The sequence below is a fragment of the Polypterus senegalus genome, chromosome 2 (genome assembly GCF_016835505.1).
Source record: "Polypterus senegalus isolate Bchr_013 chromosome 2, ASM1683550v1, whole genome shotgun sequence".
Taxonomy (NCBI): Eukaryota; Metazoa; Chordata; class Cladistia; order Polypteriformes; family Polypteridae; genus Polypterus; species Polypterus senegalus.
In genome coordinates, this window is record NC_053155.1 from 311052497 (window position 1) to 311068223 (window position 15727).

A 15727-nucleotide genomic window follows, 5' to 3' on the forward strand; every position below is an offset into this window, starting at 1 on the left:
ACAGGACTTGTACCAAACAAATTTTTCCCATAAGAAATAATAGGAAAATGATTAATTCGTTCCCATGAAAAAAAATCCTATTGTTATTGGCATATTATACATTGATGGGGTTGTATAAAATAATTTAAACACTGCTTAATACTAAAATACATAAATACAAAAGCAATTAGATGAAATAAATGAAAATGACTTGTCCGATAACAATGAGTTTAATTTTACTGCACAACAAAGGAGAGCGTTACAGCTCTTCCAAAGGAGCCTCTTCAGGCGATTGTGAAGCACTGCCATTGTTCTTCTTCTGGCAGTCTTCAATCCAAATCCCTAAAGCAGATTCCATCCAGACTACTGCCTTATTACATCCACTTACAACTCGTTTTGCACCCTGGTTAAAAGGACACTGCGGCCGTAGATCTTATATTCCTTTCCTACTTTTTAAATAAAAAGAATTCTAGCCTTCAACAAATCCAAAACGTTTACCTTTTCGGCAATCATTAACATCTTCCGTTTGCACTTGGGCACGGCCCCTGAAGCAGTAGCAGATCGTTTTGGAGCCATAATGAAGGGCTTGACTATGCACAAAGATAAACACAAAAGAGCACAAAAGTTAACTCTTTACACAGCGAAACACGTTGATGCTGAATGAGCGAGACGAGACTTCCTGGTTAACACTGCATTCAGCACGCAGGAACTTAACTGCGTGCTCTGATTGGTTAGCTTCTCAGTCATCTGCCAATAGCGTCCCTTGTATGAAATCAACTGGGCAAACCAACTGAGGAAGCATGTACAGGAAGTAAAAAGACACATTGTCCACAGAACCATGAAGCAGCTGAAAAATCCGCGTTATATATTTAGTTATGCTTTCATATAAAATCCACGATCGAGTGAAGCTGCGAAAGTCGAAGTGTGATATAGCGAGGGATTACTGTACAGGTTAAAACTTGGCCCTTTTTTTTTTTTTTGAAGGCATGCGCCCGGTATACCACATGTGTTGTTCTAGCACACGAGTCGTATTCCAAACAAAGGTCGTATACCAAGCAAAATATTTTGCCTCTAAACAGGACGTATTCCAAGTTGGACTTATTCCAAAGCAGACGTATACCGAGGTACCACTGTGTATATATATACACTGTGTGCACAATTATCAGGCAAGTTGTATTTTTGAGGATTAATTTTAATATGGAACAAACACATTGCTATCAGTCAATCCAAAATGTTAATAAACCTGAAACCTGAATGTTTCACAACGGAAATGTGAGTGTGAACATCATCAGGGGAATACATATGTGCGCACAATTATTAGGCAACTATTAGTGTGCAGATTTATTATGCAACTAAAGGAAAAATGAAAATTTTCCCATCTCACTTGTTTATTTTCATCTGTTATAGTGAGAATAATAAACAAACACCTCAAAATTTACAAATAAACATCTCTGACATTTCAAAAAATAAATCAATCAATCAATGACCAATATAGCCACCCTTCTTTCCAATAACAGTCATAAGCCTTTCCATTCATGGAGTCTGTCAGTTTCTTGATCTGTTGACGATCAGCTTTTTGTGGAGCAGTGACTACAGCCTCCCAGACACTCTTTAGAGAGGTGTATTGTTTTTCTCCCCCGTAAATCTAGCGTTTAAGAAGTGCCCGCAAGTTCTCGATAGGGTTTAGGTCAGATGAGGAAGGGGCCATGTCATTATTCCTTCATCTTTAAGGCCTTTACTGGCTGGCCACGCAGTGAGAACTTCGATGCAAGTGATGGAGCATTGGCCTGCATAAAATCATGGTCTTTTCCTGTATCACTGTTTGAAGAAAGTGTCTTGAAAAACTGGCAGTAGGTTTGGGAGTTGATTTTGAGTTCATCTTCAATGCAAAAAGGTCCAACTAGCTCATCTTTAAAAATACCAGCTCATACCAGTACCCCACCTCCACGTTGGAGTGGAGCTCTGTGCCCATTACTGATCCACAGGTCCATCCATCTGGTCCATCAAGAGTCACTCTCATCTCATCGGTCCATAAAACCTTTGAAAAAAATCTGTCTTGAGATATTTCTTGGCCCAGTTTTGACGTTTCAACTTATGTTTCTTGTTCAGTGGTGGTTGGGTTTCAGCCCTCCTTACCTTGGCCATGTCTTTGAGCACTGAACACCTTGTACTTCTGGGCACTCCAGGTAGGTTGCAGCTCTGGAATATGAAAGTACTGGAGGATAATGGGTTCCTGGTAGCTTCACGTTTGATTCTTCTCAAATCTTTGGCAGCTAATTTGCGTCTTTTGTTCTCAACACGTTTCTTGCGACCCTGTTGACTATTTGCAACAAAATGTTTGATGGTTCTGTGATCACACACCAATATCTTAGCAATTCCAAAAGTGCTGCATCCCTCTGAAAGACTGTTTTACAATTTTTGACTTTTCAGAGTCAGTTAAATCTCTTTTGGCCCATTTTGCCTGAGGAAAACTAGCTGCCTAATAATTCTGCACACCTTGATATAGGGTGTTGATCTCCTTAGGCCACACCCTCCCTCATTACACAAATACACATCACCTGACGTGCTTAAATCCAATAAGCATTCAAGTTAATACAGCTTGGAGTTGGAATATACGCATTAAAAATGATGATATGGTCAAAATACTCACTTGCCTAATAATTGTGCACACAGTATATATATATATATATGTATATATATATGTATATATATATATGTATATATATATATATATGTATATATACAGTGGGTACAGTGGATACAGTGGGTACGGAAAGTATTCAGACCCCTTCAATTTTTCACTCTTTGTTATATTGCAGCCATTTGCTAAAATCATTGAAATTTATTTTTTTCCTCATTAATGTACACACAGCACCCCATATTGACAGAAAAAAAAATATTTTTTGAAATTGTTGCAGATTTATTAAAAAAGAAAAACTGAAATATCACATGGTCCTAAGTATTCAGACCCTTTGCTCAGTATTTAGTAGAAGCACCCTTTTGAGCTCATACAGCCATGAGTCTTCCTGGGAAAGATGCAACAAGTTTCTCACACCTGGATTTGGGGATCCTCTGCCATTCCTCCTTGCAGATCCTCTCCAGTTCTGTCAGGTTGGATGGTAAATGTTGGTGGACAGCCATTTTTAGGTCTCTCCAGAGATGCTCAATTGGGTTTAAGTCATGGCTCTGGCTGGGCCATTCAAGAACAGTCACAGAGTTGTTGTGAAGCCACTCTTTCGTTATTTTAGCTGTGTGCTTAGGGTCATTGTCTTGTTGGAAGGTAAACCTTCGGCCCAGTCTGAGATCCTTAGCACTCTGGAGAAGGTTTTTGTCCAGGATATCCCTGTATTTGGCCGCATTCATCTTTCCCTCGATTGCAACAAGTCATCCTGTCCCTGCAGCTGAAAAACACCCCCAACAGCATGATGCTGCCACCGCCATGCTTCACTGTGGGGACTGTATTGGACAAGTAATGAGCAGTGCCTGGTTGTCTCCACACATACCGCTTAGAATTAAGGCCAAAAAGTTCTATCTTGGTCTCATCAGACCAGAGAATCTTATTTCTCACTATCTTAGAGTCCTTCGGGTGTCTTTTAGCAAACTCCATGTGGGCTGTCATGTGTCTTGCACTGAGGAGAGGCTTCCGACAGGCCACTCTGCCATAAAGCCCTGACTGGTGGAGGGCTGCAGTGATGGTTGACTTTCTACAACTTTCTCCCATCTCCTGACTGCATCTCTGGAGCTCAGCCAAAGTGATCTTTGGGTTCTTCTTTACCTTTCTCACCAAGGCTCTTCTCCCCCAGTAGCTCAGCTTGGCCGGATGGCCAGCTCTAGGAAGGGTTCTGGTTGTCCCAAACATCTTCCATTTAAGGATTATGGAGGCCACTGTGCTCTTGGGAACCTTAAGTGCAGCAGACATTTTTTTGTAACCTTGGCCAGATCTGTGCCTTGCCAAAATTCTGTCTTTGAGCTCTTCAGGCAGTTCCTTTGACCTCATGATTCTCATTTGCTCCGACATGCATTGTGAGCTGTAAGGTCTTATATAGACAGGTGTGTGGCTTTCAAACACAGCTGGACTCAAATGAAGGTGATCTCAAGGATGATCACAAAAAATGGAAAGCACCGGAGTTAAATATATGAGTGTCACAGCAAAGGGTCTTAATACTTAGGACCAGGTGATATTTCAGTTTTTCTTTTTTAATAATTCTGCAACAGTTTCAAAAATTCTTTTTTTTGTCTGTCAATATGGGGTGCTGTGTGTACATTAATGAGGAAAAAAATAAATTTAAATGATTTTAGCAAATGGCTGCAATATAACAAAGAGTGAAAAATTGAAGGGGGCTGAATACTTTCCGTACCCACTGTGTGTATATATATATTATTTTTAATGTAGGTAGATCATTTTGACCTGGTCATTTTAAAAGTAGCTCACAAGCCGAAAAAGTGTGGGCACCCCTGCATTAAACAATCTGGTTAAAAACTCCACTGCCATCTCTCAAAAAACACCTCCGTGCTTCCATAGGTATGTCATCTGGACCAACGGCCTTTCCATTCTTCATCCTCTTCATAGCAGTCCTTACTTCCTCCTTGCTAATCCGTTGCATTTCCTGATTCACTATCTCCACATCATCCAACCTTCTCTCTTTCTCATTCTCTTCATTCATCAGCCCCTCAAAGCACTCTTTTCATCTTTTTAACACACCCTCCTCGCTTATGAGTTCGTTTCCATCTTTATCCTTTTTCACCCTAACCTGCTGCACATCTTTCCCAGCTTGGTCCCTCTGTCTAGCCAATCGGTACAGGTCCTTTATTACATCCTTAGTGCCCAACCTCTCATACAACTCATCATATGCCTTTTCTTTAGCCTTCGCCACCTCTCTCTTCTCATTGTGCCTTATCTCCTTGTGCTCGTGTCTACTTTCTGCATCTCTCTGACTATCCAACTTCTTCTTCGCCTTCCTCTTTCCCTGTATACTCTCCTGTACTCCCACATTCCACCACCAGGTTTCCTTTTCCTCTTTCCTCTGTCCAGGTGTCACGCCACGCACCCTTCTAGCTGTCATCCGTACTACTTCCGATGTAGTTGCCTAGCTGTCTGGTAACTCTTCATTGCCACCCAGTGCCTGTCTTACCTCCTCCCTAAATTCAACCTTACAGTCTTTGTTTTTCTAACTTCCACCATTTGCTCCTTGGCTCTGCCCTCACTCTCCTCCTCCTGATCTCCAGCGTCATCCTACAGACCACTATCCTATGCTGTCTAACTACTCTTTCCCCTGCCACCACTTTGCAGTCTTCAATCTCGTTCAGGTTGACTTTTCTGCAAAGGATATAATCTACCTGTGTGCATCTTCCTCCACTCTTGTACATCATCACCCTATGTTTCTCCCTCTACTTAAAATACGTTTTCACCTCAGCCATGCCCTTTCTTTTCACAAAATCCACTATCATCTGACCTTCTTCATTCCTCTCCTTGAAACCATACCTACCCCTCATCTCCTCTGTTCCCTTCACTTTTGAAATCCGCTCCATTCACCACTCTCCCTTGGGTACACTGTCCATCACTTCATCCAACTTACTCTAGCAATCTTCTTTCTCATCCATTGCACACCCAACTTGCAGGGCATATGCACTAACAGCATTCATCATCACCTCCAAATTTCCAACTTCATAATCATTACTCTGTCTGACACTCTCTTCACTTCCTAAACACTCTTTACTTACTATTCCTTCAGAATAACCCCCTACGCCATTTCTCCTCCCATCCACACCATGATAGAACAATTTGAATCCACATTTGATCGACATGGCCTTACTCCCCTTCCTTGAACACACAATATATCAAACTTCCTTCTCCATATCATATCTGCTAGCTCTCTCCCCTTACCATTCTTACTTCTATCATTCAAAGTTCCTACCCTCAGTTCCACTCTTTTTACCTTCCCCCTCTACTCGTTCCTCAAGACACATCTCCACCCTCTTCTTCGGCCAACATCAAGTACATCAATACATCAAGTGTATTTCCCTTTGAAATCAGAAGACAACACCACTGTCAGTGCAGAACTGTAAGAACCACTGGGTATCCTAATACTTCCATCTACAGTCCGGAGAACTTTTATCAGAAGTGGTCTGCATGTACGAAATAAATGGTCTTCATGGTGGAAATAAAGCCAACTGTCTCACTGAGACACAAAAATGCAAGGACATGGGGAGCAGAAAATTGGCAGCAGGTACTCTGAACTAATGAGTCAAAATTTGAAATGTTTGGAAGGAGAACGGTAAATGGGTGAATCACTGCAGGCAATAGTTTAGGTTTCCTGAAGGTTTGGGCTGCATTTTCAAAGGCAGAGCTTGTGATTTGATCAAAATTAATGTCCCCTTCACTGCTAAGTTGTAAAGACAAATTCTTACCTATCATGCAACACCATCTGAGAGAGACGTCTAATCAGTCTCCTTTTCACTCAGCAGCATAACAGTGACCCCAAACACAAGGCCAAAATTAAAATATCTCTCTATTATAAAAAAAAATCTTGGAAGGTTGGAATGAGACGAGACGTGATTTTCTCAGAGAGACACTTTCATGTCCCACAAGAAAAGTCTTTTTAACCACACCCGGCGCCGGGAATAAAACAAAGAGTAGATGTACTCAAAGTAGAACATCGTAAAGAATTCAAAAACGTTAGCGCAGTACACATTCAGAACAAGTTAGAGATAATGGAAGTACGAAAATTTGAATGTCTCAAGAAAAGGATAGTAAAGATCGCATTACTGCAAACAAACGGAAATTTTTACTTGGTGAAATAACAGAATATATTGTTCAGATTTAAACTTTATAAGTCGAAGACTTGTAGATCGTCTAATTTGTGTGGCCATCAGGGGAAAAAAAAGTAGTGTTTCTTCCCAATGAAGAGGCATATCCGTGAGAATTAAAAGATTTGTTGTTTGGTGAAAGTGAAGTCTCGCGAGAGAAATAATTTCTCATTTGTGTGAATGCTATTTTCAGAGACATTTCTTCTAGAGATAAAGAAGCAATATTCAGTCACGGGCAATTATACATTGCGTTGTCACGATGTAATTCCAAACATAGAATCAAAATACAATGCGATATTGATGAAAAAGTAAAAGTGAAAAGAGATCGAATATATAGACATAGGTGATATGATAGAAATGTGCTGCACGAAATGCACATCACGCGGCACAGCAGCAGCAGCAAGCCAGCAGCTGATCGAGCAAAGAGGAGGTAAAGAAATTATTTGTTTCCTATTATATCACCGTTTAAGAGGGGGTTTCAGAGGAGCAAATGCATCTCCTTGGTGTGCGTTCAGCACCCCTTTTCACAACACGAGCGGCAAAGACACAAATCCTGTGACAGCTGTTATGCCACAGCAGAACCTTGATCTCAATATCATCGAATCACACATAAGTCACCCAAAGTGTGTAATGGAACTAGGACAAGGTCTTGAAGAGGCTTGGAACAACTGACCACACAAACATCTTTAGGAACTGCGTGCAAGTGGACCGAAGAGAAGACAAGTGGCAGTCATACCAAATTTTCATTTTATTACATTCTTTTTCTTTACTGCACTTTTGAGGAAGCTTATTGATTAATAAAAGCAATTTATGGCATTCATTTTGAAAGAGTTTTGCATTATACAGTATGTTAGTCATCTGGTTGTCACACAATCCTATATCAAGCAACAGAATGGATTGGTTTGTTGTGGGCAATGACACTTGTTGACATGTGACTCACTGGTGGTGATGTACCACTTGAGAATTTAGCCTAGACTGTATCATGCGTGAGTCTGTACTGAACTCATTTTTACAGGTGACTGGTGTGGTAGAAATTTAACTCCTTATTAAAGAAAAAAACATCCTCTAACAGGACAAATCAGTAATCAGGCAGGAGACTAGCTGTTCATTGTATATTTTAATTACCCCTCAGCAAAATGCCTTAGAGAGAGCATTCTTCAAAAGTAGTCTGTTACAGCAAGGTCATAATGGTCACGGAAACAAAGAATAGAGTGTGAAAGGTTCAGACTCGACACACTTAAAAAGGTTTGGGGCAGCCACCCATATATTATCCCTGGCTGCAATGGGCTTGTTTTTTGTACACAGAAGTGTCTCTGATGGAGTCCAGACATGAACTGCTTTGGCCTGGCATGAAGTTACCTTCGCTTGGTCCATACAACATCCTCCTACTCACACATGTGTGACAAGAGGTTCATTTTATAAACTGTTGAATTTACGTGGGCGGCACGGTGGCGCAGTGGTAGCGCTGCTGCCTCGCAGTTAGGAGACCCGGGTTCGCTTCCTGGGTCCTCCCTGCGTGGAGTTTGCATGTTCTCCCCATGTCTGCGTGGGTTTCCTCCGGGCGCTCCGGTTTCCTCCCACGGTCCAAAGACATGCTGGTTGGGTGGATTGGTGATTCTAAATTGGCCCTAGTGTGTGTTTGGTGTGTGTGTGTCCTGCGGTGGGTTGGCACCCTACCCAGGATTGGCTCCTGCCTTGTGCCCTGTGTTAGCTGGGATTGGCTCCAGCAGACCCCCGTGACCCTGTGTTCGGATTCAGCGGGTTAGAAAATGGATGGATGGATGAATTTACGTACAGTGTCAATACATTTTATTGTGGTTGGTTTACACCCAAATGACTTATATAAAATAAAAGTCTATTATATTCTGGTTCTTCTTTATACTCTTGAGTTAAGCCACCACCCTTGAAATTTCTGTACATATAACAAATTTCCATTCTGGTTGTTTACAGGACATCAGCTGTCTTCTTAGTCATCTCTTTCAGTATTTTCAGTACTTTTTGTTGCTCACGTGATTTCTATCTGATTTCCGACATTTGTTAACCATCCATCCATCCATCATCCAACCTGCTATATCCTAAATACAGGGTCACGGGGGTCTGCTGGAGCAGGACGCATGGCAGGAAACAAACCTTGGCAGGGCGCCAGCCCACCGCAGGGCACATACACACACCTAACCTGCATGTCTTTGGACTGTGGGAGGAAACCCACGCAGACACGGGGAGAACATGCAAACTCCACGCAGGGAGGACCCAGGAATTAAACCCGGATCTCCTAACTGCAAGGCAGCAACACTACCACTGCGCCACCATGCTGCCCCATTTATTAACCCTTTATTCTATTTCTTAAAGATGAATGCTGTGTTACCCTAAAATTATTCCTCCACACTAGAATCTCTGGATTCTAGTCCATTTTAATCTGGCCTGCTAGAGCCTACCACCATTGTAGTCCGATGGTCTTGCAAATATATTATACATTGGTCACGTGTAACTGATCAATGTATTAGCTTCTAATGACTCAATCGTTTCAGCACAGGACAATTTTATTGTTGAGGATTTCTAAGTGTGCTTTCCCATGGTCAACTCAATTCGCCTGGCATTGCTTGTTGTATTTTTCTGTCAGGGCAGCTCTGGGATCCTCTAGTAGCAGTTGAGAGTGTAATGGTTGTGTTAACCAAATCATTTGTATACCTGAGCATATGGATCTCCCATTATCTCAGCTGTGTGTAAGTTGGTCCTATGCTGGCTTCTACTTTTTTTTTTCTTTGTGTTTTCCTCAATGAGTGTTTATTTTTACCAGTGTGATTTCACAATTATTTTGATCATAAATTATCTTGGACATTAATACGCTAATTACTTTCCTTATTGGCTTGCAGTTCTGTGTTTGGAAATCATCTCGACATTCACAGTGGTGGCGTAGATTTGGCCTTTCCACATCATGAAAATGAGATTGCACAATGTGAAGCTCATCATCAGTGTGAACAATGGGGAAATTACTTTCTTCACTCAGGTAAAGCATAATATAGACTGACTTTTTGGTCTCGTCCGATGCGAGAGATGGATGTCTGAAGTGGAGCTCCGCTAGCAGCGGGGTTATTTTTCATATTATTTGCTTATTATCCTGAGATATCCTGTATTTATTCAACCCGAGAGGGACTGCTACAGTATATGTAAGCACATATAAACATGGCCAACAAGAAGGGGTTCGAAAGAATGAAAACTAAAGCTACACCCAAGCTACGATCAGCAAGCCCTAGTTCAAGATACGGCCTTTCAGAGACAGACCTGGATCAGATGGGTGAAAGTACAGACTCCTCGGGACCACGGTCTGCTACATCGTCGCCGGCTAAGAGCAAAAAGGGGAGTAAAGGGACGATCGTGAGTGCAGATCTGGATAGCTCGCCGATCGGAGATGATCACATGAAACTGGAAAGGGCCTTGAAGTCCGCGGCTTCAATTACGCGAGCTGGGAGCAGCGGGGACACCGGCTACAGCAAAGTCTGTCTCTGGGTATGTCAGAGGACTGGGACTGTGTGAAGTGGGTTTTAGCCTCACTTGGGGAGGCAAAAAGGGAGGGTGGGGGTTAAGGGGAGAGAAAGAGAGCAGGCCTGATCTATAACCTATCATCTCAATCTTTATAATTATAACTATCAGCGTAATAATAAGCTGCATGGCAACAACTCTTGGGGAAATAGGAAATTAAGACCTAAACTATCTCACTTCCAGTTAAGACTATAAAATGACATCAAAAACTCAGAATCAGTGTCTCCATGATGGGACAGTTAACCGTAAGCTGGAATGTTAAAGGCCTGAATCACGAATTAAAGAGAAAGAAAGTACTCTCTCACCTAATAGGTCTAAATGCTAAAATAGTATTTTTACAGGAAACCCACTTAATAAGCAAGGATCAGTTCCGGCTGCAAAAAGACTGGACTGGCCAAATGTTCCATTCTAGTTTTACAAAGAAAACTAGAGGTGTGGGAATTCTCATACATAGAACAGTACCATTTGTAGCATCAGATGTAGTATTGGATCCTGAAGGGAGATATGTAATGGTCATGGGAGACTTATCTAACTGTAAAATGATTTTGATAAATGTTTATGCACCTAATGTTGATGATAAGGAATTTATACAAAATTTATTTGCATCCATTCCCAATCTGAACACTCATAAAGTTATAATGGCTGGGGACTTTAATTGTGTTCTAAATCCACTTTTAGATAGGACTTCCTCCACAGGGGGAGCGGCATCTAACACCGCAAAGATAATTACAAAGTTTATAACTGATCACAACTTATCAGATCCCTGGAGGTTTTAAACCCAAATTCAAGAACATATTCTTTCTACTCACCAGTACATCATTGCTACTCAAGGATTGATTACTTCTTTATAGACAATAACTTCTTGCCTAAGATTAAATCTTGTAAATACGATGCTATTGTTATTTCTGACCATGCACCTATGATCTTGGAGCTGAAATTACTAAGCCCCATACACTCACCCCAGATGGCCTCAACCGCTTCTATTAGCTGACGAGAATTGTACTGAATTTATATCCAAACAAATCAAATTCTTTCTAGAGACAAATACATCCCCGAGATCTCTGCAGGAATACTCTGGGAAACTCTTAAGGCCTTCTTAAGAGGACAGATTATCTCATATCTTTCCCACAGAAATAAATCCAAGCCAAGAAAGTAGCAGAGATAAAAGCGAAATTACTAAAATAGATGAAGAACATGCCAGACTACCAAGCGAGACTCTACATAGAGGAGGCAGGCTCTACATTCAGAATTAAACCTCTTGACAACTAAAGAAACTGAACAACTAATTTACAAATCCAGACATCATTATTATGAACATGGAGAAAGCTAATAAGCTTTTAGCTCAACAAATTCACAAGCAAGAAGTGCATAGCGCAATCTCGGTAATCACTAACCTAGACGGAGATAAAATCTAAGAACACAAAAATATAATGCACACTTTCAGAGACTACTATAAATCCCTATATAGTACTACTGAGTTTAAAGAAGACAATACACAATCTAATGCATTTCTGGATACATTACAGATACCACAAATAGGCGCTTTAGTGTGGAGGAACTTGATAAACCTCTGTTTATCAGAATTACTAGATGCTATAAAGTCACTCCAAGGTGGAAAAGCAGCAGGCCCTGATGGCTACCCTGCAGAGTTTTACAAGAAATTCTCCGCTCAGCTAGCTCCCTCCTATTAGCAACATTTACAGAAGCCAGAGATAACCAATCTCTTCCACAAACCTTTAAGCCAAGCACTAATCACTGTCTTTCCAAAACAAAATAAGGACTTATTACAATGTGCATCATACAGACCAATTTCACTTCTGAATAACGACGTTAAAATACTCTCTAAAATCATAGCTAGAAGGATGGAGAAAGTGCTCCCCTCGTAATATCACAAGACCAAACTGGATTTATTAGGGGCCGACACTTATCTTCAAATCTTGACGCCTGTTTAATGTAATATACTCACCAACTAAATCAAACACCCCAGAAATATTATTATCATTGGATGCAGAAAAAGCATTGACATGATTGAATGGAAATACCTTTTACTATTGGAGAAGTTTGGGTTTGGCCCAACATTTGTGCATGGATTAAATTACTGTATACTAACCCAGAAGCTTCAGTTTGCATCAATAACATTTGCTCAGACTACTTTAAACTAGAGCGTGGCACTAGACAAGGATGCCCTTGTCACCGCTGTTGTTTGCATTGCCATTGAACCACTGGCAATACATTGTCGAAATACTGATCAGATAAAGGGGATTAGCAGAGAAGGACTGGAACAGAAAATCTCATTATATGCAGATGACATGGTACTGTATATATCGGACCCAGAAAATTCTGTGCCTGCAGTCTTAGCAGCACTCACAGAATTTCAAAAGATCTCTGGTCTCAGAATTAATCTGAATAAAAGTGTACTCTTTCCAGTGAATTCTCAAGCATATAATATTAGATTAGACACCCTACCTTTTATCATTGCAGAACAGTTTAAATACCTGGGGTAAACATCACAAGTAAACATAAAGCTCTTTATCAACAAAATTTAGCGTCTGCATGGAAAAAATTAAACAAGACTTGCATAGATGGTCAACCCTTCATCTCACACTAGCTGGAAGAATTAACACTGTTAAGATGAATATTCTTCCTAAGCTCCTTTTTATTTCAAAACATCCAATATACATTAATAAATCATTCTTTAAGCAATTAGATTCAACAATAACCTCATTTATTTGGAATTCAAAACATCCACGCATCAAAAGAGCGACCCTACAAAGACAAAAGGCAGAAGGCGGCATGGCTCTACCTAACTTCCAGTTTTATTACTGGGCAGCAAATATACAGGATAAGAACCTGGACACAAATAGAAGAACATACACAGGCTTGGACCACAATAGAAGTAAAATCCTGCAGTACTTCTTTGTATTCCTTGCTCTGTGCTCCAATAAACACACGCTATCGGCAATACACTAATAACCCAATTGTGCTCCACTCACTTAGAATCTGGAACCAATGTAGAAAGCATTTTAAGACGGAGAAGCTTCTATCTGTGGCACCTCTGCAAGAGAACCACCTCTTTCAACCTTCACAAACATATGCAGTTTTAATATCTGGAAAAATTTGGAATTAACTTGCTTAGAGATCTTTATATAGACAACGTCTTTGCATCCTATGAACAATTACATTCCAAATTTAACATTCCAGCTACATATCTTTCACTATCTTCAAATCAGGAACTTTGTTAAACAGAACCTTCCAGATTTTCCTCATCTGGCACCCTCATCCATGCTGGAAAAATATTGCTCAATCTCAAGGACTTAGACTCCATCTCTACAATATATAAAATCATTTTACAATCCCTTCCTTTCAAAGATCCAAGAGGACACTGGGAAAAAGATCTCTCAATTAATATATCAGAAAAGGAGTGGAAAGTAGCAATGCAGAGAATTCACTCAAGCTCCATATGCAAAGCATACAATTATACAACTCAAAATTATATATCGAGCACATCTGTCTCGACTAAAACTCTCAAAATGTTTCCAGGGCATGATCCAACCTGCAGCGTTGCAACCAAGTCCCAGCCTCACTGGGTCACATGTTCTGGGCCTGCACCAAATTAACATTATTCTGGACAAACATTTTTAATTACCTCTCATACAGCCTTGGACTCACAATCCCTCCTAACCCATTAACAGCTGTGTGTGGGGTTCTTCCAGAGGGGTTTAAAGTGGAGAAAGACAAACAAATTGTGATTGCATTCACTACACTTTTAGCACGCAGACTCATTCTGATAAACTCGAAGAACCCAAACTCTCCTCTTTTAAGTCAGTGGGAAACTGATGTGTTATATTATTTGAAATTGGAAAAAATCAAATACTCAGTCAGAGGATCCGTACAGATTTTTTCAAAACATGGCAGGATCGAATCAGTAATATTTTAAAATAAGTTCATAAAGCACAGAGAATTTATTAATTTAGGTATGTTTACAAGCCTTAAATTTTACACGTTTGGCTTGCTCTCTCTCTCGGGGGTGGGGATCAATCTGTTCTTAACTCAATTTTTCTTTTTGTAAAAACTTGATTGCTTTGTATGGATTGTAATAAAATTAATAAGAATAAAAAATATAGACTGACTGAGAAATTAATGTTGTCTTTAGTGGAATAATGGACTATGGATCAAAACAGTGAAAGTCAGGAAGCAGGATCTTTAAAATACTAAAACTTTTCATGGTAGGTCAGTAGTACTAGGATGGTTTACCGTATTAGCCATTATGGATGCAATGAGAAGTTAAGCAAAACGCCTATTGGCTAACTAACGAGATTACAATATGCAAGCTTTTGAAGCAACCAGTCCCCTTCTTTCCTGAAGAAGAGGCCTGAACTGCTTCAGAAGCTTCCATATTGTAATATTTTATGTTAAAAATATCTACATACTTCTGACATATCACCTATGTCCATATATTCAATCTCTTTTTGCTCGTCCGTTATTTCACTGAGTAATAATTTACATTTGTTTGTGCTAATGCGATATTTATTATCTTTTTTTGATACTTCCTAATTTTCCTACTTTTATAATCTCTAACCTGCTTTGCATGTGTATCGCGCCAATGTTTTTGAAAGTCTTTGATCAAGTCTTTTATTTCTGACCCCGAATGGACCTACAAGGTTTTCAATTCCACTTGATCCGGGCTGATTATTACTTTCCTTATTTTATGAATTTGCACATAGATTATTATTGTGCTTTTGTGCAATCTTTTTTGACTTCTTTTCTCTCCCACTCTTTTGTGTCTCTTTTCTACGCGCTGCTCTTTCTTCTTCGCTTAGTCATTGACGTGCCATCTAGAACGTATAAAATTTTTAAGAGCTGGGAGCCAAAAGCATTCCAACAACTGAGAGGTTAGATGTCTGTGATCCTGTTTTAAATTTTGTAAGTAGGGTGTGACGTGCAAAAGTCAACATCTCACAGGTCTTGCTTTCAAAGGTTGTATAGTTTAGTCTCGCGGGACATCAAAGTGTCCTTTGCGAGAAGATCACGTCTCGACCTAAGATTTTTTTTGGAAATGATGGAAGACAAGTAGGAATAATAAAGTAACACAATAACACAGATGTGTGCCAGCCCCAGTATAAAATGTTGTTTCCATTGAAAGCTGGCCTTGATCTGGCGAAATCTCACTAATGTGGTAGCTGTTGATTGTAAACTTAAAGTCTAGGGCTGCTGTTCAATTACAAAAAATGAATTGTGATTAATCGGACAATTACAGGTTTTAATCAAAATTATCTGTGTATTAATTGCATTTCCTTCAAGCATATCGATAGCTTATATAATAAAAGCCAAGAAAAGGGTCTTTGTCCGGAATAGGCACTTTTATTTTTGGAGTTGTGACCTCAGAATTTTGACTTAAAAA

At 40.1% G+C, this 15727-nt stretch overlaps 1 protein-coding gene across 2 annotated transcripts in view; it reads left to right on the top strand.

Moving 5' to 3' along the window:
* cars2 (cysteinyl-tRNA synthetase 2, mitochondrial) overlaps positions 1–15727 on the top strand; it is a 112985-nt gene that overhangs the window by 53155 nt on the left and 44103 nt on the right. For both annotated transcript variants that reach the window (XM_039745906.1, XM_039745907.1), the window contains exon 8: positions 9660–9793. In XM_039745906.1, the coding sequence (XP_039601840.1) occupies positions 9660–9793 (134 nt within the window). The remainder of the gene's footprint in view (positions 1–9659; positions 9794–15727) is intronic.